We start from the raw sequence: 23,996 nt of genomic DNA, 5'->3' as shown, positions 1-23,996 counted from the left end.
TGGTATCCGTCTCTCTTTTTTTTTTTTGCCAAACGCATTAACAGGTTTTTTCGGTTTTCGGTTTTCTGTGCGTGCCATGAAATTTATATGTAAAAACTTGTAAGCCCGAAGCGAAGCGATTGAATGGAGCCGCGGGTGAAGCTTTTGTTGAACTTGACACGATTGTTGTCTGCCCTGTTGCCCATTGAGTTGTTGCTGCTTTTGCTGTTGTTGTGGCTCACTTTGTTTCTGCTCTGCTGCTGCTTTGTTGTTGTTAGCAAAGATTGCTTTTCGCTGCGACTAAGGCGGTATGTTGCTTAGGTTGCTGTTGTTGCTGGAACCTCGATGGTTGTGCAAAAACGTAAAGCTTGAAATGTTAAATAAATGCAAACAAATTCAACAATTTAAGCTTTGGCATAGAGAGAGGCGTAAGCCAAGACTGACTAATTTGATGTACCTCAAAGTCTCTCAAAGAACCAACTAATCTTCTGCCCTAAGCACTGCACTCAAGGTATCCGTTGAAGGACCCATAAAGAAAACAGCCAAGTGTTATGCCTCCAAGTCGGCGAACAAAGTATTGCAAAGGAAAGGTACGAGATCTCCCTCCTGCAAAGCATTACCACAGATTTATAATTTAATAATTGTCCAACAAAGCGAATCTAGAATAATTTCCCCTTGCCAATTCTTTGCCACACTGAGACACTGCGACACCCATTTCCATTTCCCTGCAACATTTCTCTTAATTATTTCATAGTGCTATCCACATTTAGCCTAGTTTCTCCAGCGATGAGTCTGCTCTGTGCACACTCCACTCCACTCCAGTCTCTGCTCCCTGGGTACGCCTCTGGAGTATTCCTTTCCCATTTGCGTGCTGCATGTGGATATAGTAATTTAAATATTTATTGCATTTTTTCATGTATGCAACACTTGAGGCACAAGCACATGGCGCTGCCGCTGGAGCAGAGTGCTTGCCTTTGTCTGACCTCAAAATTAAAATCAAATCTCGGGCAAAAGGCAGAACTTGGCAGGAGGCAGAGCTCCGGCCTCTCTGGGCTCTGTTTTCCTTTTTCTTTGTGTGTGTGTTTTTGCTTTTGTTTGTTTGTGTGTCTGCTGTAATGCCTATGCACATAGGCAGTGTGGAATCGAATATAAAAAGAAACTTCACACACGACACAAGTCGGGGGGTAAAATGAACAATCAGCAGAAACACGAACTGATGGCCCGACGCTCCTCCTTCTCCATTGATGGCGTGCTGGTGCTGGGCACTGGCAATTTATAGATAATTTGATACGAGACATCAGTCAGACAGGCAGGCTGACTGCTTTTGCCTCTATGTGGCACAAGGACATGGACATGGATGGCGTGGGCCGAATAATCGCTGATTCGAATGCATTTCTAACGAATTCTCATTAGCCAGCAAATTGGAACTGAATATTTGAAGAACTGCAATGAGAAGTGAACCGAAATGCAACGAAATTATTGGGGCGTATGCGTAATATCTTCGTTCCGCCTTTCACATATATGTGGCAGCCACAAAGGAAGGGGTGCCGGGGGCTTGGCTATCCCACAATTGTGGCAATTCAAGGCACAAGTCAAATAAGGCCAACAGAAGAAGGCCCTGCCTCTCACGCTCTCTCTTTCTCTCTCTCTCTCTCTCTGTGCAGTTTTCCGCTTTTATGTTTTCCTTTTTCCCTCTGCCATTGTGCGGCATTCGTTTTGTTGGGCCAACATCGAGCCGTAGGCAGTCACAACAGTCACAACATGGCTGAAAGAGGGACAGGCTTCTCCGAGTAGGATTCAGCCACTCGACCGCTTATCGTCAACTGTCATCGTCTGCCAGCTCTCCTGACAGCCTGGCACACCATCCTCTGCCGTCTGTCATTCTGCTACCCTCTATCAGAGCACCCCCACCACTTCAAGGTGCATGGACATCGCTTTGCATTGTTGCAGCAAATGTGAGCGACCGATTGATGAGCATGTGACGTCCATTCCCCCAGTCCCCAGACCACTTTCCTCTGTGTGTGAGTTGTGTCTCTGTGTGTGTGTTTGCTCCTGCCTGAAACTGTGTCAAATAAGTGCTAAAAGATTTATGCCCTGCCCTGTCTCCCTGTCTCCCTGTGTCCCTGTCCATTGCTCTCAATAAGTGGCACAAACGACAGGCGCTCACCGCAGGCTTAAGTGTCTCCAACAGCCAGACAGGAAAGACAGGACTCAAATGCATACAACTGAATGAAGTGTCTGTCTATATGCATACTCTTACACGTATGAGAGTCAAGTCTCTCCCTCTCTACATTCGTTTCCTGTTTCACTGCTTGGCCCCGTGGGTAATTTGAGCTTGGATTCGGTTTTTGCATTTCATCCACTGTGGACCCCTGAACTCAATCTGTGGATGCGTTCTCCTCATGACTGCATCTAGGGTCTGGGATTATCCAATGCGTAGAAGTACATTTGAGAGCTGGACAAAGTGAATTGTGTTTTTGCTGGAAGAGACGGAGAGGGGACTCTTGGACTCTCGGATTATGCAACTTGATTAAGGGATTGTTGCTGCAAAAGAGGACCCCGGGAAGCAGTTAACATCTTAATTATTCTACAGATGATACATACAATATCAACTCTTTTTCCAAGTCCTTTTTCCAAGCGTGTTAGCTGCTGTATCAATTAGTCATTATTAAATCCCCATGAAGGCGCTAAATGTGCCGAAACTCAACTGATTTGGCTAACAATTTGCAAACACGCAGCCTTCCCACAGCTCACAGTACTGCCACCCCGTCCCACCCCCATCCAGCCTCATCTACATCCAATGAATTATTGCGCATTAAAATTGTGCACCCAAACCCAGGCCCCCATTCACGGATACACAGCCACACACAGACTCTCTCTGGCTCTCTCTCGCTCTATCTCTTGCCCTCCCACAGTGCTGCAGGCAGGCTCTGGCAGGGCCGCAGGACAGCAACAATGTTGTGTCCTTCGCCGTTGCCGCTGCCGTTGCAATCCAGGGACACGCTTCAGTAAAAAAAAAAAGCTGCAGAGACGCTGGAGGCCAAAGCGGAGGCAAACGCCAACTAATGACAATAAGGCGCGAAAAGGGAAAATCCCAGAATGAGCACGAAACCCCCGACCCCCTGCCAGTGGGCAACCCCCTTGTAGTATCACGCATACGCCGCTTTGTACACAGCGAAATCAAAACATAAACCCAAATCCACTCGTTGCAGCGGCAAAGGGTGGCAGGCAAAGGAGGTTCGTCGACTGCATCGGGTTTTTCTGAGCGCGTGACCAAAACACTGCCGAGAGAGCGAGAGAGAGCGGACTCTCTCTCCGACCGTCGTTGTGTGTGAACGAAGGAGTTTCCACATCATCATCATCAACATAAATGCGACTCGGGCCTGCCCGGTCTGCCTGCCCTAGTGGCAAGTGCATTTTCCGCCTGCGTTCAGTTCTGTTTCTGTTTCGAGTCCGTGCAGTCGTAGCCCTGTTGAGCCGGAGTGCCGAGTGCAGTTTTTCCCTAGATAAAAAATAGAAAATATAACCAAAATAGGGAACTAGGGAAAAATAAATAGCAACAACTAAACCTCGTAGTCTAGCCCCAAGCGTATCCGCAGCTGCATCTGCATCTGCGTCTGCATCTCTGTCCGTATTCGTGTGTACAAAGGGGGCAAGATTAGTGCCAGTGCCAGTGCCAGTGCCTCCATCGAGATCTGTACGTCGCCATCGTCGCAGCATAGATACATACCTACATTTCGGTGGGTGGGAGCGCAGAGTGGGAGCGAGAGCTGGAAAAGTGAAAACGTGAAAACGTGAAAACGTGAAAACGTGAAAAAGCATTGCAGTAGTCTCAGTCCGAGTACACGGAGAACGGAACCATGTCGACGCTTCCCTTTCTACTGAGCGTCGCCGACGAGCTGGACAACATCCACACACAGTCGTACTTGGACGACTTTGGGCTGGGATTCCATCCGCATCGCCAGTACTATCGCTCCCCGACCATCCAGCTCTCGCTGCCGGCCAGCGCGGAGTGGACAGGACGCAGCGGCAGCTGGGACCAGGGGCGGCACAGTCGCTACAGGAGCTACAAGTTCTACGACGATTCCCAGAACAACCTCGAGGAGGAGGAGCAGCCCGAGGAGGAGGCCTACCACGAGCACCAGGAGCTGCCAGAGAGCATTAAGCTCCATACAGACAGCACCTCTTCCGCTTTGGCCAGCAAGGGACAGCTGCAGCAGCTGCAGCAGCTGCCGACAGCCAGTCAGTGTCAGTCGGTGGCACCTGCCAGGAAGGGCCTGGGCATGGTCGTCTCCAAGTCCCACGATGTCGGAGTGGGCGGCCTGGGGCTCAACCTGAAGGCGGGCGAGGAGGAAGACGACGAGAACATCGACCGCACCGTACGCATGTACAACCTGTCCAAGAAGTGCTGCAAGAACTACTACCGGCACGCCCTGGAGACCGGGCCGGGGGCCAGCGGGCAGCGGATCAAGTGCAGCAACCTGCGTTCGGAGAGCCACCAGTCCAGCTCCAGCTCGGAGGAGAGCCTGCGCAAGATGCCCTCGCCCATAGAGTTCCTCACGTGCTTCCTGGTCAAGAAGTCCCGGACCCCCAAGTGCGGACACTCTGGACACTCGGCGTGCAGCGGCCAGCAGTTGAAGAAAACATAGAACGCGGCCCGGCTGCTGCCCGCTCCCCTGCTCTCTGCCAGAACGTCGACTCTGACATCATCGACCAGTATGACCATGGGCACGGGCACGGGCACAAGCAGAAGCAGTGCCCTCGGCATGGGCAGTGGCACGGGAACTGGCTCTGGCTCTGGCTCTGCCTCGGGCACAGCCACGACGGCGACGAAGCGGCGTAGCCAGTGCTTTTGAATGTGGGCCGGAGTCGGTGTCGTGTGTGGCCAGGCCTGGAGCTGGTTGCAGCGTTGCGGGGAGTTGCCCAACTCGGAGCCCACATCGCTGCCAATCACGCGTCTGGGCAGGATCGGCTACTAGGTGCGACCAGGGTCTGCAAGGCGCACAACCAACCGACTCGAGGCTTAAAGCTTAAGGGAATTTTAATTGCTTTTTATGGGGGGAGGCTTTTGGGGCTGCCATGGGGCAAGGGCAAGGGCAAGGGCAAAGGGTTTCTCGGAGAGTAGGATTGATTAATTGATGCATCAGCCGAAGCTCTTTCCCCTGCGCTGAGAGGACAGCCCCAGGGCCAGCGTCAGGCCAAAGGCAAATCGAAGCTTGCAGCAAAAGAAATATTTCCAATACTTGTACGATTTTATACATAGGTTTATATATGATTTATACTAAATACTAAATGTAGAAGTAAGCGAAACAAGGAAAAAAGTAAAAGTATCAAAAATCCACACCGATAAACTTTGCAAACCGAGACACAAACACAATTTGTAAAGCCAGATTTAGATTTATACTTACGACTAGCAGGGAGAAACGACACGAAACGAAACAAACAATTTGTTAAGCAAACATTTTTATACGGATTTATATACTTATATACGGATATTACAAGAACACACACAGAGGAGGAGACGGAGCTAGGAACGGAGACGGAACTCTAATTGATTTCGAGACCCGTTTCGATTGCTCATTAGAGAAACCAAACGAAACGAAACGAAACGAGACGAGACGAGACACGAGGGGGATTTTTGTTCTTCCTTTTTGATTCCTTGAATATTCCCCTGAAATTGTTGTGTGTGCATTTGTTTAGGTAGGGTTTAGTTCAGCTTTAAGTTTTGTACAATTTTATACGAGCTGTTTGTTGGCTTTTGAAAGCTGAAAATAAAAGTTGGTCACACACACACACACACACACACAGACACGCAAATACAAACACCAATGCAAGGGCAGTGTTTCCACAGAAACATACAGGAGAAAAGTTAGTTTTTCTCTCAATATTTTCCACTGAAATGAAAATAAAACACACACAAAAAACAAAACAAAATGTTGCAGCAAAGCTTGGAAAACTTTTCCACAATGTCGGAGAGTGTTTGAGGCTAGAGCTAGGGGGAAGGGTTGCAGATCGGGGGCGGTTCCATGAAAAGTGAAACATTTTTTCAATTTCCTTTCTTTTTTTTTTTGGTAAAGGGTGGGGTGGTGGGGGAGTCAATGGCAAACTGCAACGAGGGACAGCGAAGACCTTGGTCCCAATTTCAAATTAGTGAATGGCAGAATGGGTGAAAACACCCAGAGGGGAACGAAGTTGGAACTTTTTTAAGCGACATGCTGCAGCACAGACATCAGATATATCAGATATACAATATAGATACAAATACAAATATATTTATAGTTTTGTAGCCAGATGTTCTTCTCGAAACAAGAAAACCAGAAACAAATATATATTCTAAATGTTGCAAGAATAAGCATAAAGCAAATGTATTTCCCATGCGTACGAGTACGAGTATTTACCACTAACCGAAAAGAATGTAATGTTTGCACTCTTCAGAGTTTAGAATCAACCACATTATTATATACTACCAACGTATCTATGTACATCGCCAGACATATACACCACGCTCATAGCTTTACCACAGAACACAGAAGAACCCAGATCCGGTACCCCGGTACGATGAATTAAAGCCCCAAGCCGAAAAGTATTCGACAATTCGACAACCAAATGTTAATGGAAATTACACTTAGCTGTAGCGTTTCCACAGTGGCTCTTGACACACACACTTTTATCTACATACATAGGATGCAAATTCATTGAACAATCTCACATCTACATAGCTGGAAATACTAATCCCAAAGTAGAGGTGATAGCATAGCATTCTCGTTCTTTGTAGACTAGACGGAGAAATCACTCACTCGACGCATATCATTCCAATACAATAGATTTCAGCTAAGCGTATTCAACTTGAGATTCAATAAATAAAGTATCTACAAAATGGAAAACGAAAGAGTCTCGCCTTTGTGGGAGGGGTGACACTTGACACTCGACACTCGACACTCGACAAAGTGTCCCAATTTCAGCCTTGCCACAAGAGGCTAACCTTCAGTATCTGCCATATGGTAACACACAATCAAGGCAAACTCCTTCCTTTCTGCACTTCAGCCTTGGCAGACAGACACAGAGACGGAGGACTGAGGACTGAGGACCGACGACAAGGATATTACGCGTCCTTCACACAAACCTTTGTCGCTGGCATTAATATCAGTGTCTTGTGGAAGGACACTGGCCAAATGCATTTCAATATTTTCAAGTGCAAGGCGAAATTCGCTCCTCGTTAAATGCCTGAGCTGCTTTGAGAGACCTTTGTCTCTCTTTGTGTGTGTGTGTGTGTGTGACTCATAAGCTGAGAGTGCGGAAAGTGCATGCGGGGAGTGTCCTTAAGCGGTGTGCATCTTGTCCAAGGATGTGTCGTCAGAGCTTCTACATTTTCGGAATATAAAATTAACTGCAGTCAAAGCGGAGAATGCAAAAAGAAGGAAGGAACGAGCCCTGCTACAGCCCTGCGCACTTTCCATTTCTGTGTTGGGCCAGCACTTTTGGTCTGCTGTTGTCTGCTGTTGGGTTCAATAGCACAAAACAAAACAAAAATAGACTAATAGGCCGAGCCACCACGAGCTCTCCTTGCTTGCCCCATGCCCCATGCCCCATGCCACTCGTACAAATATAGTTCTCATTCGTATGCAAACAAGTGCAGCGTCAGAAAGCCTTCGGGGCGTGTCTGTGGGGATAGAGTTGTGGACTGGCTTCAAATTTCTTGTCTGTTACTCTGCCGAAGGTTAGCCCTACGGGTACGATTTGTATCTCGAAGGGAATCTAGATTCTAGAGGGGTCTAGAGCCATGCCATGTGGCTGTATCTTTGATGAATATATAGGTGAAGGATGTGGGTGATGTCTCCCAATCTGTTGCTCTGTCTCAGAAAGAGCATCTCAAGCATAACTTTCGCTCAGTTGCTGCCACATTCTGTGGGCTCCTTCGTGCGCTTTCATTGGGGCAACTCCGAGACTTTGTTGCTGCTGGCCTTACAACTATTATTGTGGCTGTCTTTTGGGTTGCCATTGCCGTTGCCGTTGCAGTATTCACTTCGCATGGCCAATTACAGTTTCAAGTTTCAAGTTGCCTTCTGTCGGGATCTTCTCATCCTCTTCGACCGCTGCCTTCCCTGACCTCTTCGCCCTGACCCGTCTCCCGTCCCATTTCGTGGCGTCTTCGACTTGAAATTTTACTTTCGTTTTGCTGGCGCTGGCGCTGGCGTCGCATTGCAGTGGCAACTTGGTGAGGACGCTTGCACCTGGCACAAGAACTAGGACTGTTTGTTCTTGTTGTTGCCCATTTGTGTCTCGTTTTGGTGTCATATATTCCCACCACCCCGAGCGACTTCATTGGCAACTCGTGACGCTCGTGGCCCACTCTCTGGGTCCCTCCTTCTCCTTCTCCTCCTCATACTTTTACTCTTGCCTTCCAGCTTATTGATTTCCCTCGCTTAATTAGTTTGCCATCCAAGTATCCGTGTGTACGTATACGTGATACCTGACGTCTTAATCCAGGGCATACTTTCAGGCTGCAAACCAAAAGAGACGTACAGTCGCCTCCCTCCCTTGCTCGCATATTTCATTAATTTTTGTTGTTTTCGCCAAGCAAATTGGAATATTTATTGTTGAGCATTTGACCCATTAGAGCCAACGAGTGGGCCGTGGGGCTTAGGTCTGCGACAATTTTATCAGTTTTCATTTCATTTTTAACAAAATTCTAAATTATGATTTAGGTAAGTTCTGGAAGGGAAAGGGAGGGTAAACTGTTGCGCTAATCAGACAAATGGTCCAAGCTGTTTCTGAGGTAAGTTCGTGCCGCAGAAGCTGGCAGACTGCCATCCCCCCATGGGACGACAAATTTTGTGGCAAGCCATAAACTACTCGTACAGCGGTGGAGGGGCAAGAGAGACCAGAACAATGTCTGCTCTCGATTGAATTCCCTAGGGGAACGGGAGCAAGGGGCATAGGCCGGGCTAGGTGCCACGGGTGGGTAGTGGGTGGGCAGTGGGTGACTTTATCCGAGATGCTAATGAGATCTACGATTATAGAAAGTCATTTGTTAGATAATTACTGGCTCAGGTCTAAAGAAAGTTGGGCACAACCCACACGCACAGCTCCTCCTCCTGCTGCTGCTGCTGCTGCTGCTGCTTAGATATGGCTACACCCTTGGGAATTGCCATAAAATCAAACAAATTAGTCGATTGCTTTGTTTTGCCTTTAATTACAAATGAATTGTGCCTGTGCAGCTGCGGCACTGCGATTGATTTCCAAACAAGATGTGCCCCCACCGCCCACCTCGCTCTCTCCCTTACCCATCACACTGTGCTACATGTTATTGGGTTTTGTCTTTAGTCTGCTATTTTGTTGGGTCTGGTGGGACTAAAAATATATAAATTATATTTTTGATTATTTTTCCTAAGAAGCCAAAGAAGTTTGAACGGGGCCCCAAATAGGTGTGTCATTCCATGTAAACATCTCTTCTATAATTTACATCATTCATTTCTTTTTTTAGCGGAACATTCTAAGTTCCAAAGTGCTGAGAGATGTGCCTATAATTTATGGCATTACTCTACCTACTCGGATGTGTGATGCTATTCGTCTGCCCAGCACTGTTCGTGCTGCCTAAGCTGACTAAGCTTCATCAGATATACTTACTTTACCCATTGAACTTGGTCGATATGACTCTCCATGCCTACATATACCCATACCTGCTGTGAGGCTTGTCATAGCTATTATCAAATGCCATCTTAGGGGCTTCGACGAGTAGCTACTATCAGCGAAATACATTAACCCGCAAAAGTATAATTACAATTGCAATCTGGGTGGGCCAACGCCAATCCCAATCCCAATCCCAATCCCATCGATGATTGTGCACACGGGTTCTATGTAACGAGGGGCGGGGTGCCCAGGGGCAGGTTAGGCCCATAAATGTTATGTAGATGCCGCGGCGACAATTGTTGTTGTCTCTCATGTTGTGTTTGTAGTTGTCGCTTTGGCTAATCTTCCCCTTCCCCATCCCTTCCCTTCCCTCCCGCAACATTGGACCATCGAAAATTGTACAAATTGCCTTTTTGTCATGACTACCGCAGCAGCCCTCAGCCTCAACCACTCCCACACAGTGGCCCCCTCCCTTGTTGTATCTATGGATTGTGTATTTGTAATCCATGTATCTGTTAGCTTTGTCTGCCTGTCCGTCTGTCTGTTTATCTGTATCTGTTTGATTTATATCTTATAGCGGCTTAAAATGTACAACAACAAAGCCATAGCCAAATTTGGTCAAAAAGTGAAAAGAATTATGCGCTGTTCGGATTTCCGCCAAAGAAATGTCCCCTCCCCAATCTGCCTCTGCTTTTAAGTTTGCTTTTTTTTCAATTTAGCTTTAGATACATTTGTTTCTAAGCAAGCGGAAATGCTGCGTAATTAAGTTGAAAAGGCTGAGCGATCTCTTTCGACTGTTTCGATTGAGTTTTTGAATTTGTGTTCGCTTTTTGGCATGGTTTTGCTTTAAAGGCGCTGCCGATATGGGAGAATGGGTTTTGGATGGCTACACCAAAGAGAGCAACAGAGAGAGGTAGATGGGGCTGGAAAGGAGCTGGGAAGGTCGGGTTTTGCGGTGGCGGAAGTAGAGTTCTTATGAGAGGGAAAGTTGTGGAAACATGGATGAGTAAAAGATGATTTGGGAGGGCAATTTGTGGAGGGATACTGGGTCGAAAGTATTCAAATGTTATGTATCTGGGAACAAGTTCGATCTGCTCTTATCAGCTCTCTACCCTTCAGAAAACCTTCTCTGCTCCATCTTTTCCTCCACTGCGGAAGTGGCTCAACAAAGACTAATAAAGCTCACCCAGCACGAACCACCCAATCGCTCCAAGGAAAGGCCATTCAGATCTCGTTGCATGGCCATAGAAGTTTTCGGCCCACAGAGCCACCGCCAGCCAGCCCCCTTTCGGAACAAAACAGAAAATAATTTCTCAAGATAAACAATCGAAAACATCGCCCGAGACGGAGACCCCGATACTGCTGCTGCTGCCTGCTTTTTACGTCACAACTGTCATTGGCTGTGGCTGTCGAGTCTCAGCCGATCGGTGCTGGGGCGCTGAGCCCACTTCCAAGCGCTGGGGCGTAGCACTATAAAAGCGGCAGCTTCTGTCGGTTGCAAGTTTAATTTGCTCTGAGCAAAAATCGCGAGTGGACGTTACAGAAGAGAACGCGTCGAAGTCGAACGATAAACGTGAAAAGTCGTAGTCGATCGCTGCACTGCTGCGTCCTGAGAAGACAGACCCTTAAGAAAACACACACACACATAAGAGAATTGAGATGGCTCTGGTTCCGGCTACCAACAACACGGATTGGGATTACTGGGATTATCGCCGTCGCTTGTGGCGCGATTGGGACATCAACGACTGGGATCTGCCCTACTGGAAGCGCTCGCTGTCGCGCGTGGGCTCCGCGCCCGACCTCAGCAGGGTGATCGTGGGCAAGGACGGGTTCGAGGCCAACGTGGATGTGCACCAGTTCAAGCCGTACGAGATCACAGTGAAGACCACGGGGGACACGGTGGTGGTGGAGGCGAAGCACGAGAAGCGTCGCGACGGCGACACCTTCGTGGGCCGCCACATTGTCAAGCGATTTGTGCTGCCCCGCGGCTACTACCCCAACGACGTCCGCTCCGAGCTGTCCTCCGATGGCATCCTCACCGTCCGCTGTCCGCCGTACCTCAGCAACGAGCGAAGTGTCTACGTTCGTCAAGTGGGTCCCTCATATCTAAGCATCAAGAACTAACCCCGGGCAGAGGCTTTCTGTGTGTTTTGTTTTTAGTTTCTGTAAAAGACAGACCAATTAATGCACCCGACACGACCGGACTGCCCGGAATTTCGGAGATTTATTGATGATTTCCAGAGTCTCCTAATTCTAAGTAAACCAAATCCAAAAGAACAATAATTGGACGCTTTTTGTTATTAACAAGGAAACATTTGATTTGTTTAGTTCAATAAAATAAAGGTTAATTTATTAATAATTAATTAATGAAACACAGTGACAGCAGTCTTATTGGGGAACGGGGCCCAGCGGATGTCCCCATGCTCGTACAAGGCCCGAAACAATGGGACGCGACCGAGGAAAATGTCAACATAAATCCGACTCAAAGCCCAGACATTGGGCAAACAACATTCGCTGTTGCGACTGTCCAGACAAAACTATATACTAGATAGAGACGTACGTGCGTTCGTATATGTGCATACCACGCCCTTGGGCAATTTCCGCAAACGCCATCTAAGGTTAAGTTAAAATGTAAATGGCAGCGACAGCGGCGAGAACCACCGCCTCGAGAGCATAAACCTACACAGAGAAAACGCACAGAAATCGCATGGAAAAACTAATCTAGATCCGAGTACACATACATATCTGTATATCCATGGCATTTGACCATACAAAGTGTGCGAGCGTGGAACAAAGTTCGCACGCCCACAAATGGTTTTCGCTAGGCGATTTTCTAGCGTTTTTAACCGCTCGCAAAATACATGTGAGTTTAAAAACGCGTGCGGCTGAAAACGCGCCAAGGGAAATGAATGAAGAGCATGGAATTTGGGATGCAACTTTGAACGTGTGGAATGCACAGCGACTTGAAACGCTTCCAATTGTCTGTCAATCCAATCGCATGTATCGAATTGGTCAATTATGTGCAGCCTTAAACCATTTTCAGTTGTTTGTTCGCCAAAACAATTTGTCAATCAAATTGTAAGCCAAGAAACACCGAGGTCCGAGGTCTGGCCACACAATTGGAACTACTGTTTAGAAAAGATCAAGGGAGGGAGGGATGATGCGAAGGGGAAGAGGGGACAGGGACTGCTCTCCACCCATATGGGAACGAGGTACGTTCGGGCTGTGAGCTACTTAACTATTTACTCGTTTGCAGGTTCCATACGAGTTGTTTATTCCACGGAATAACATGTTTGTTTGGCTGGCCAAATAAGTCGAAGAGTGCTGCACCTACGCGGGCTACTTTCGTATTGTATTTAATTTTATTTAATTGAAAACAATTTACAATTGGCACCGACACGACTGAGCAGTCCAGAACGGAGCAGCGCGAGGCGAGGCGGTGCATTTGATGCGAGGTGATTGAGTGTTCTATTTGTGTAATGGAATGACAACTAATTTCAATAATTTTCTGACAGCTGCTGAAGGATTTCGGCGATCAAGTTCAATGCAAAAGCGAGTGGCGAAGCATCTGGAAGAGAAGAGCAGAAGAGGGCCATCAATTCTCGTGGGCCTATGCTAATGATAACGATTCCTCCATCCTATGGGTAAAAATAGTTTCCTTCTCCCGAAGAGGGGCGCACGACACTTGTGCGCTCTCGCACTAATTTGCTTTATGATAGTCATGAAATATCAGCGTCTATATATATATACATATATACATATATATATGTATCTATCTTTGGAGACAGGGAAATTCGGTGTGTTCCGTGTGCTTCCCTTCGAGAAAAGTTGGAATCTCTTTGGCTCTTCAGTCTTGCCCTGGCTCTGGTCAGAAACGGTGCGTTCTCATCTTCCCGAAAAATCGGTTCTCTTCTCCTTTAATAAGTGGAAATACCTACATATATATCTATACATATATGTATGATAAATATGGAATAATCCTAATGAACTCTAATTGTACAAAAAAAGTGGTGGAATCTCCTTGAGCTCCAGCAAATTTTGTTCCTCCTTATACGAGTGTGTACCTACACAGATATATGGAAAGTGTTGAAAGTGTGCTATTTATAAAGCCGCCTTAATCTTAATGGAGGAAAGACCTCCATATATCTTAGCATATATATGTATCTACTTCCATTTCATCTCTTGTCCCATAAATTTGCTCTGAAAGAAAAGAAAAGCAAAGCCAAGAAAAGCGTGAAATTTATTAATGACTTCTTATTTATAAAAGAAAACCGAAGCAGCCCAAACCCCGAGTGAGTGAGTGGAAAGGTGTGAAAACGGATCTAAAAGGATCGTGTTCGTGTTCAAGGCGGCACTATGTGGGCGTTCAAATATGTTTTATGTGCCCTGACATGCGTTGCATTTGCTGCAGGTAAGTGTGGGCGGAAACTTATGAGGCAACTCACGGAGAAAGACAACTTTATGGGTTCAATATTCAGGAAGGCATTTTTCTATTAGGAAATTTCCCATAATCGTCATAGCGGAAGAATTCTAAGATCTTTTCTTACTCAAAATCTGTTCTAGAATATTATTTGAATTAATTAAATCACCATAAAATGTTCATTTAGATTTTCCTTTTTGTCAAGTGACAGATGAGCGTCCCTTCAATCCATAAAACTGAAGACAAAATTGGGTTTTAAGAGCATTTTTTGGTAAGAGCTAATGGGCCGTAGATGTACTATTTTATGACACCTTTTCCTATAGAAGTGATCTTAGAAAAAAATGAGTCATTGCCAGCACGCGGGGCCCCCATTCGACTAGCAAAATAGATCATTTAATTACCGGCCGGCGTTCAGAAACGAGAGACATAAAAACCTGATCGTAAATCACGAAAAGAAAATGTGGAAAAAGAAAATGTAGGAAAACCTATGGCCAAAGACTTTTGGCAACGATTTGAGACGATTGTTTCGGTAGCGTTTTATGGCACCATTCCATTATTATCCAGCTGTTTGACGGACTAACCCATGTGTGTGTGTATTTTTTTGGCTTTACAGCGGCACCTGAGGACTGTGAGGTGGCGCCATTGGTGAGGCATGCCACGGCAAAGATGGCGTTGAATGATGACACCATCACTGCCATCTACAACTGCAAGGCGGGCTTCGAGCTGAGGGGAGCGGCGGAGCTCATCTGTAACGCGGAGACAGACAAGTGGCAAGGAGAGCCACCCACTTGTGTGAAGGGTAAGTTGATGTCGCTCTTGATGGCTAATTTTTAAGGAAACACATCCATTCACAGCTTCTGCAGTGTCGGAGCGCAAGAAGAGGGTTCTGGCCATACCGGAGGAGCCGAAAGTGCCCCTGCCTATGGCTGCGATACTGGACATGAGCTGCATCGAGGCAAAGGTCATGGCCCCCGAGATCAGCCACGGTCTCGTGGTCAAGTACGAGCGTCGCCGCAGGGGCGAGAAGATCTTCCTCGTGGCCTACTTTGCCTGCAATGAGAACTACGAGTTCGAGTCCCTGGAAAACTCAGCCATGTACTGCCACGAGAAGCAGTGGGTGGGTGAGCTGCCCACATGTATTCCCCTGGTGGAGTACACCGATGCGGATCTCGAGGACGAGGACTACGATGAGTACGAGACCATCACTAATGGCGATGGCAACACAGAAGACTTTGGTGAAGGTGAGACAAAGGTGACTGAGAACGAACCGCCGCCACCACCTCCGCCGCCAGTCGAAGAGGAAGTCGTGGAGTCCGTGGAGGAGTTAACACTCACAGCGCCTGTGGAGCTCCCAGTGGTAGCCGAGCCACAGCCAGAAGCGATTGATGAACCACAACCTGAGCCAGAAATTGTGGTGCGAGTCGATGAAGCGGAACCAGCTGAAACTCCCCTTGAACCTGAAGTCAAGGTTGAAGAATTAGCCGTCACCGAAGACAGTGCTGTGGTTGAGCCCACCAAAGATCCCTATGCCCCTCGATTCCTGGACGAGGACTGCGGCGAAGATCGCGGAGGCTGCGAGCACATATGCAGCCGCCTCTTGTATCCGGACGAGAATGAACCCGTCCTGAAGTGCAGCTGCCGTGAAGGCTACACCCTAGATCCGAGCGACTATGTCAGCTGTCTTGGTGGGCTATCCATTTCCTTGTACATTGAAGTCATTGTAAAAACCCTCTTCCCCCCTCTCCACCAGATATTGATGAGTGCCAGGAGTCGAATGGCGGCTGTTCAGAGATCTGCAACAATCTGCCGGGAAGCTTTCAGTGCGCCTGCCAGCAGGGCTACCAAATAGATACCTCAACGGGAAAGACTTGCGTGGGTAAGCAAACAAATCGGAAATTTCCATGCCCTTTCGTGGAGTACAAACTAATCAAATCAAATCCAATCCAATCCAATCCATTGCAGACATTGACGAGTGCGCCAATGCGGAATTATCTGGCGACTGTCAAAATGGTTGCGAGAACTTGCCCGGATCTTATCGCTGTGTGGTGCCATTGGTCACCCAGGAGGAGGCCGCCACTGCAGTGTCCGAGCCCACGGAGGAGGATAACGAGATCCCAGTGGAAGTGGAACCCAGCAGCACCAAGGTGAAGTGCAACCCTGGGTTCCAGCTCTCGCCCGATGGCAGCGAGTGCCAGGACATTGACGAGTGCAAAATCGAGAACGGCGAGGAAGAGCCTCACCTCTGCCAGCAAGAGTGTCACAACACCATCGGCTCCTATCGCTGCGGCTGCCATCCGGGCTACCATCTGCTAGAGGATCAGCAGAGCTGCGCCCTCGACGGTTGCGAGGACCTGGACAATCCCAAACTGAATCGCACTCGCTGTGCGCACGAGTGCGAGGACCTGCCCGATGGCCAGTACAAGTGCAAGTGCCCCCAGGGCTACGATCTGGCCGAGGATCGGCACAGTTGTGTGGTGGCCGAGTCGCCCTGCACCACGGAGCACGGCCACGACAGCTGCCGGCCGGGCAGCTGTGTGCCCAGCGAGGACAACAGCAGCTTCAGCTGCCTCTGTCCCCCTGGCTACACGAGCGAGCTCTTCAGTTGCCAGGACATCGACGAGTGTGCAGAGGAAAGCCATCTGTGCAGCCACAGCTGTTTCAACACCGACGGTGGCTACCAGTGTCTGTGTCCTGTGGGTCTGACCCTCGTCGAGGAGTTCACGTGCGTGGCCGAGGATCTGTGCGAGGTCAACAACAATGGTTGCGAGCAGATCTGCCTCACGGCTCGAGGCGGGGCTTGCTCCTGTCGCGACGGCTTCCGCCTCGGCGCAGACGGCAAGAGTTGTCAGGACATTGACGAGTGTCTGGTGGAGAACGGTGGCTGCCAGCAGGTGTGCCGCAATCTGCCAGGTTCGTATGGGTGCGAGTGCTCGCCCGGCTATGAGCTGCTGCGGCTGGAGGGTATGCGGGGCTACTGCTTCGACATTGACGAGTGCGCGACGGAGACTTACGAGTGCCATCAGGAAATGCTTTGCGAGAATCTCAATGGTTCCTACACCTGTCTCTGTCCAGCGGGCTATGCTCTAGGCTTGGACAATCACCTCATCGCATCCGAATCAACCGAATCATCATCCACATCATCGCCTAACGAATCTTCATCAGCATCCAAATCATCTGAACCCTCACCGTGCCTGGACATTGACGAGTGCTCGTTGGGCAACGGCAACTGCTCGCACTTCTGCTTGAATCTGCCGGGCAGATTCCAGTGCGCCTGTCCACTGGGGTATGCTCTCGCAGAGGACGGGCGCACCTGCCAGGACATCGACGAATGTCTGCATAGCAATGGTCAGTGCACGCAGCTTTGCCTCAACCAGCCGGGCGGCTTTGCCTGCGCTTGCGAGTCCGGGTTCGAGATCACCCCGGATGGCTTTGGCTGCTTGGACATCGACGAGTGCTCGCAGGAGTACGGAAACTGTAGCGACATCTGCATTAATCTTCTAGGTACCCATGCCTGCGCCTGCGAGCGCGGTTACGAGCTGTCCGCCGACGCCAGGAGCTGCCAGGACATAGACGAGTGCGCCGGACTCCTCTCGGGCGGCTGCACCCACGAGTGCATAAACAAGAATGGCAGCTTCGAGTGCGGCTGCCCCTTGGGCTACATCCTTGAGGAGGACAATCGCAGCTGTCGCCCCGCCCTGGTTGGCTGTCCACCTGGCAGTCAGCAGACCTCCGATGGCTGCGAACCTATCAAATGCGGCCTGGGCCTCCTGCTCGGTGCAGATGGCAGCTGTGTGGACGTCGACGAGTGCCAGTTGAACAACGGCGGCTGTTCGCATCGTTGTGAGAACAGCCAGGGCTCCTTCCAGTGCGCCTGCCCAGCCGGCTACCAGCTGGACGGCGATCTCAGGACCTGCCAGGATGTGGACGAGTGTTCGCTGGACACGGAGAGCTGTGTGGCTGGCAGCTGTGTCAATGAGCCTGGCGGTTTCCGGTGTGAGTGTGGCCTCGGTAAGAGGCTCTCCATCGATGGCAGGACCTGCCTGGATGTGCCTCAACCACCGAGGGCCTCGCCTATTCCCGAGCTACCCAAAGCAAATCCATTTCCCACGTTTCCCGAGCTGCCCAAAGCTCGTCCAGACGAGCGCCTGACACCTGCTCTTCCCGTGTTACCCAAAGCGAATCCATTTCCCACATTTCCCTCGCTAAACAAGGCGCCAAAGTATCCGTCTGCAGCTCCGGAAGCCCCAAGGTTACCTTCGTTTGTATCAGTAAACACCAGACTTCCCCAGATCCCTCGGATTCCCTGGGTGAGTCCGTCCCAGCCACAACCACGGGATGCCTGTCCTCGCTTCCAGGCGCCGGTGAACGGCAAAGCTCGCTGCAATAAGTATCGCCACAAGCGCACCCAATTCTACAACAGCCGCTGCAGAGTCACCTGCAATCCCGGTTTCACCCTCCAAGGATCGGAGATCAGGAGCTGCGGATCCGCTGGTATTTGGGAGGGCCAGGAGAACAAGTGTGTGCGTAAGTATCAGATGGGATGCAATCATCCAGAAGTCAATCCCTAATATCTCAACATCCTCGCAGCTCTTGTTCAGCGTCGTGTGCAGATATGTCCTGCCCTGAAACCGGCCGCCAATGGTTTCATCTCACCAGCCAGCTGTACGCAGGGGCCCTCCAGAATTGGGACCATCTGCCGCCTGCAGTGCAACTCCGGCTTCTTGCCCACTGGACCTATGCTGGCCAATTGCATGGGCCTTCAGGGCTGGTCCTTCGGATCCCAACTCAACTGTCAGCCATTCGGCATGAGTTTCTTCAACAACAACCAGCTTCCCTGGATCCGATCGCAGTCTCTGCAGAACGTGCCCCCCGTACAGCAGGCAGCACCAAGAGCTCAACCCTACATCAAGTGTCCTGAGAATGTGGTCATCCTGCTGCATCGCGGCGAGGTCAAGGCTCACGTGACGCTGCAGAGGCCCCAGACGAATGTGGACTACCGATATGTGGCTGTGTCTCCCGCCTGGGCCAAGCAGCTGGAGGCTCACCTTCCTGCTGGTGTCCACAAGATTGCTTTCCGCGCTCAGCACCCACAGACGATGCAGAGTGCCGCCTGCCAGACGATCATCACCATCAAGGCGGCGCCAACGACACAGTCGAATCTGTTCACATTCTCATCCGCTCCAGTTCAGAGTCATTCAGGATTCTCCAGAACTGCTGCATTTCCCACATTTTCCTCTCGGTCTTCAGCGCCTGCACCCGCACCCGCACCCGCACCGTTTCCCACATTTTCCAGGTCCTCTCAATTTGCCAGACTATCTGCACTTCCGGAACCTTCGGCACCACCTGCCCCCGTGTCGTACCCAAAACTAGAGTCAGAGAAGCTTGCCAGTGCTGCTCCTGAGCGCACTGAGAGCTTCCGGGTGGACCTGGGCTCGGATACATCCAACTACTGCCCACCCTCGATCGAGGTTCATCTGAAGGAGAACCAGAATCTGCGATCAGTTGTCTGGGAAGAGCCCCGTTTCGAGGGCAAACTGTTGAAGATCTTCAAGTCCCATGTAAGTACTCGAATCGATACTCAAACTGAATGTAAATATATCATTCGAATGATTTACTTGCAGTTCCCTGGGGCCCTGTTCAGGCTGGGCAATCATGCCATCAAATACGAGGCCACCACCACCGATGGTGTGACCCTGAGCTGTAGTTTCCACATTCATGTGAAGGGTAAGAGAACGAATCAAGTTCATGTTGGAACCATCATTACATAGAAGCTATATTTTGCAGCTGCCAAGCCCGCACCTGCACCTGCACAGCCAGATATAGCCTTTCCCGAGTCCGAGTCGGCGGCAGCACAACTTAGGGAGAAGCCAGCCTCCAGCAGCAGTCTGTTCGATGGCCACGGGTCCTATGTGGTCTGTCCCGATAAAGAGCCAGTTCGAGTGACGGCCCACCAATCCGTAAGTGTGCCAAAGCCAGAGCCAGTAATATAAGCGTAACAGCGAAGGTTTTTGATCTGTCTCTGTATCTGTATCTCATTCGATTGCATCTCGATTTTGTCGTCGCTTTGTAGGTCAACCTGCCCGTGGGCTGCACTCTGAAGAACGTGCGCCCGCAAACGAGTCCCCAGACGCAAGTGAAACGCGGCACCCTCACCTCGCTCTGGCATCGATACAACACAAACTTCTAGAGCCCACTACTTAAGCTATAAACTATCTTCTCATAGGAGCAGAGAGGCAAACGAGAAGAGTGGGAGGAATACCATTGGAGGCGCCATTGATGCAAATACTTTTGTAAATCTTTTTAATGCCTAATTTAAATAAATAAATATTTTAAATGTAATATTCGTTGTCATTGTATTGTGTTTGATGTTGAAATTCTTGCAGATAAGTGCAAACGTTGATGGACTGTTTGTTTCTGGGTCTTGTAAACTCTTTCAAATATTGCATCATATTCGGATCGGATTGTGGTTTAATCTGTAGTGTGTGTGCCATTACCCAACTGAAGTGAACTCTCAACTTGTACTGTAGTCAATGCGATCCACAAATAATAGGCTTATCTGAGCTGAAAGCTATTTAGAAAGGGTTCCACTAATAAGATTAAGAAATGTAAATATGTAAATGCTAGACGACCGCTTTAAATGAATCTACCTGTTATTCCTTATTGCTACTATATTTGTGGAACGTATTTGTGGAACAACAGATACAGCGCGTGCCGGGCCCCACCTCCACCTTCACAGCCACAACCACAACCACATCCACATCCAATTTATTATTCACTACAAAATAATTGCCCCGAAATGCCGTTGAACTTGTTTGGTTAGAACCTGTCATGTCTCATTATGAAACCATTTAAGATTATTCAGTTTTATTTCCATTCGTTGTGCGAAAACAAAAATTAGAAACTAGCCGAAATTCCAGTCATAATCTGTTCTTATTCTGGACAGCCCCCCAGCAGAGCAATCAAATCGTTTTAGGAATATTTCTATACGGTATACTCGAGTCGTAGAACTGTAGTCAGAGAGAGAGAGAGAGAGAACCATTTAACATGTGACCCCTGGCATGAGATGTTAGACGATGTAGGCCTATCTACCGCAGGCACTGATAACCCCATAGCCATAGCCCACTGGCCATAGACCACAGTTAGCGCTGAGATTGGGCCGCATGTGGATGCTATTCCAAGATCGTTCACTCGCCCGATTGATCGCATTATTGTTGACTGGTTTCCACTCGGTTGTCGGTTTCACTTCACCACGAGATTAGCTATGGAGCCCGTGTGGCTTGGGGCATAGCAAAAAAGTCTATTTAAGCGCGAGATTAAACGAGAAATTAAATCAGTTTTAAATCGTGTGCTGAGCGGTGCGTTCGCCAGTTCTTTCGGTTCTTGTTCTCCCATCTCGCAGTGAAAAGTGAAAAGAGAAGAAACGCTTGAAAATGTACCAGCGTCAGGTCTCCTTTGATAAGGTTCGTTCCTGTACATCATACGTATGTACATGCATACATAATAGTACGTGTGGATGTATGAACGCATGACTTTAGAAAGTGCTACGCTGAATAACAATAATAATAATGGCAAGAACAATAACAAGTTTATATTATTGTGTACCCGATTCGAACTTTTGCTAACCTTGAAAGGAAACGCAAATAATGTTCGAAGTACTCGTGTTATTACAATAAAAACAAAGTTTTACGCATAAGTATTCGTGCAGCCAAGAAAGCGGATCTATAATCAATTCGAGCTGCCATGAAATTGGGTTAACTCTACAGATTGCAAGACAAAGGAATATTTATAGAACTGAATACTGAGAGTGTATTAGTGTATTGTTCTCTGGAGTAATCAAAAATAAAAACCATAGAAAAGAGACATCCTCAGTGGAATATTTATGAGAAACTAGATCTAAGCATCTTTTGCCTTGTGGCAGAGCAACCTTCCCTGTGCCTCAGCAAGTTCTAGGTGAAGCCCAGGGCTATATGCACTGAATGGCATTGCGGTCAGACCTAAACCTTCGAGATGCATATAGACCTTAGGTACATGATGTACCAGTCTGTGGCAAGTCGTGCGGCTTGGCATTGGCTAACCTTTGAAATTCGATCCTCGCTCTAAGCAAATCAATTGTATCGGCTTACAATAGTTTGTGATTGATCATGAGTGGTGCGGGATGAGGGACGAGAGGGTTGCCCCGATTGATGCACCAGTCTGGGGGTCACAGTTTGTGTCAATAAATGGCTGGGATTGTTTTTCCAAGCGATAAGCGATAACAAAGTGGCGTGGCTAATCAGAGTTCTCCCTCATCCAACAGCCAACGCGCATTGAGGACTCGGCGTATATTGCCGAGGGTGTGGACATTCAGGAGGCCAGGAATACCTGCCTGCTGTTCTCGCCGAAGGACTCGTCGCTGTCCAGCGGTGCCCTGGCCAATATCTTGGCCATATTCAAGAAGCACGACATCAATCTGGTGCACATTGAGTCCCGCTCCTCGCTACGTGTCCCCGGCTATGAGTTCTTCGTGGAGTGCGACGGCAAGTCAGGGGCCCTGGGCAGGGCCATTGACGATGTGAAGGAGCAGTGCAGCTACTTCAATATCATTTCCCGAGACTACAAGGACAATGCCACGGCTGTGCCTTGGTTTCCACGGCGTATACGCGATCTAGATCGCTTTGCCAATCAGATTCTCAGCTACGGCGCCGAGCTGGACTCCGATCATCCCGGATTTACCGATCCGGAGTACCGCAAGCGCCGCAAGTACTTTGCGGACATTGCCTACAACTACAAGCACGGCGAGACTCTGCCCCATGTGGAGTACTCCAAGGAGGAGATCGAGACCTGGGCCATTATCTTTCGCAATCTGACGAAGCTCTACAAGACGCACGCCTGCCGGGAGTACAATCATGTCTTCCCCCTGCTGGTGGACAATTGTGGCTTCAGGGAGGACAATATCCCACAGCTGGAGGATGTCTCCAACTTTTTGAGGGGTAAGTTACCATACACTCACACACACACTCCAAGGGAAAGTTTATACAACTTTTGGCTCCATTACCGCAGACTGCACTGGCTTCACCCTTCGTCCCGTGGCTGGTCTGCTCAGCTCCCGCGATTTTCTCGCCGGCTTGGCCTTCCGCGTCTTCCACTCCACTCAGTACATTCGGCATCCCAGCAAGCCCATGTACACGCCCGAGCCCGATGTCTGCCACGAGCTGCTGGGGCATGTGCCCCTCTTTGCCGATCCTGCTTTTGCTCAGTTCAGTCAGGAGATTGGCCTGGCATCCCTGGGAGCCCCAGACGACTACATTGAGAAGCTCTCAACGGTAGGATATACTCTCTACGTCCCTGAATAGTCCCTGTTAAATCATCTCCCGCTTGCTGTTAGATCTTCTGGTTCACTGTGGAGTACGGTCTGTGCCGTCAGGAGGGTGAGCTGAAGGCCTTCGGCGCTGGTCTGCTCTCCTCCTACGGCGAGCTGGAGTACTGCCTCACGGAGAAGCCCATGCTGAAGGACTTTGAGCCAGAGGTGACTGGTGTTACCAAGTATCCCATCACACAGTTCCAGCCCCTCTACTATGTGGCCGACAGCTTCGAGAGTGCCAAGGAGAAGACCATGTAAGTCGAACATTTCCCCTCTGAAAATCGTTTAGATCTTTAACTGGTTTTGGTTTGTGGCTTTTAGTAAATTTGCCAACTCGATTCCACGTCCGTTTGGTGTCCGCTACAATGCCTACACGCAGAGTGTCGAAGTGCTGGACTCTAAGCACCAGATATCGAATCTTATGAACACCATCAACTCCGAGTTCCAGATTCTTCAGAATGCCGTTGACAAGCTACGTGTCTGAAAGCGGAAAGCGCATTCTACATCTACTTTTTTACCTACGTACGCCCTCTCTCCATAGATCTTTAGGAATGTTTTCTGTATTTGTACATGCTAAATAAATAATTACGAAAATTGTATACATTTTTCTGTTCATTTACTTGTAAC

General features: G+C 49.0%; 4 protein-coding genes across 5 annotated transcripts; all 4 read left to right on the top strand.

Annotated features, from left to right (window-relative positions):
• The first annotated feature begins 3,444 nt into the window (after nt 1-3,444).
• LOC117589179 lies at nt 3,445-5,034 on the top strand. Its single transcript, XM_034280901.1, has one exon. It carries the CDS (start codon nt 3,840-3,842, stop codon nt 4,626-4,628), a length of 789 nt encoding a protein of 262 aa, XP_034136792.1. The 5' UTR covers nt 3,445-3,839; the 3' UTR covers nt 4,629-5,034.
• A 6,070-nt stretch (nt 5,035-11,104) lies between these two features.
• On the top strand, nt 11,105-11,968 carry LOC117589452 (heat shock protein 27). The gene has a single exon (XM_034281402.1). It carries the CDS (start codon nt 11,269-11,271, stop codon nt 11,731-11,733), a length of 465 nt encoding a protein of 154 aa, XP_034137293.1. The 5' UTR covers nt 11,105-11,268; the 3' UTR covers nt 11,734-11,968.
• A 1,438-nt stretch (nt 11,969-13,406) lies between these two features.
• Nucleotides 13,407-20,333, top strand: LOC117589448. Of its 2 annotated transcripts, none has more exons than XM_034281393.1 (11): nt 13,407-13,486; nt 13,877-14,020; nt 14,643-14,828; nt 14,893-15,714; nt 15,780-15,905; nt 15,992-16,939; nt 17,531-18,553; nt 18,617-19,587; nt 19,651-19,753; nt 19,814-19,986; nt 20,100-20,333. In XM_034281393.1, the coding sequence occupies exons 2-11, from the start codon at nt 13,966-13,968 to the stop codon at nt 20,214-20,216; spliced, it is 4,524 nt and encodes a 1,507-aa protein (XP_034137284.1). In that variant the 5' UTR covers nt 13,407-13,486; nt 13,877-13,965; the 3' UTR covers nt 20,217-20,333. The 2 variants fall into 2 exon arrangements, with proteins under 2 accessions (XP_034137284.1, XP_034137283.1); XM_034281392.1 differs by having other exon boundaries at nt 14,884-15,714.
• A 1,019-nt stretch (nt 20,334-21,352) lies between these two features.
• LOC117589451 (protein henna) lies at nt 21,353-23,968 on the top strand. The gene is made up of 5 exons (XM_034281401.1): nt 21,353-21,489; nt 22,326-22,998; nt 23,069-23,331; nt 23,394-23,623; nt 23,691-23,968. The coding sequence occupies exons 1-5, from the start codon at nt 21,460-21,462 to the stop codon at nt 23,851-23,853; spliced, it is 1,359 nt and encodes a 452-aa protein (XP_034137292.1). The 5' UTR covers nt 21,353-21,459; the 3' UTR covers nt 23,854-23,968.
• Nucleotides 23,969-23,996: the final 28 nt, after the last annotated feature.

The sequence above is a fragment of the Drosophila guanche genome, unplaced genomic scaffold, assembly GCF_900245975.1.
Source record: "Drosophila guanche unplaced genomic scaffold, DGUA_6, whole genome shotgun sequence".
In the NCBI taxonomy this organism is placed as follows: domain Eukaryota; kingdom Metazoa; phylum Arthropoda; class Insecta; order Diptera; family Drosophilidae; genus Drosophila; species Drosophila guanche.
Note: the sequence above shows the minus strand (reverse complement) of the source record. Positions and strands in the feature narration are given on the sequence as shown.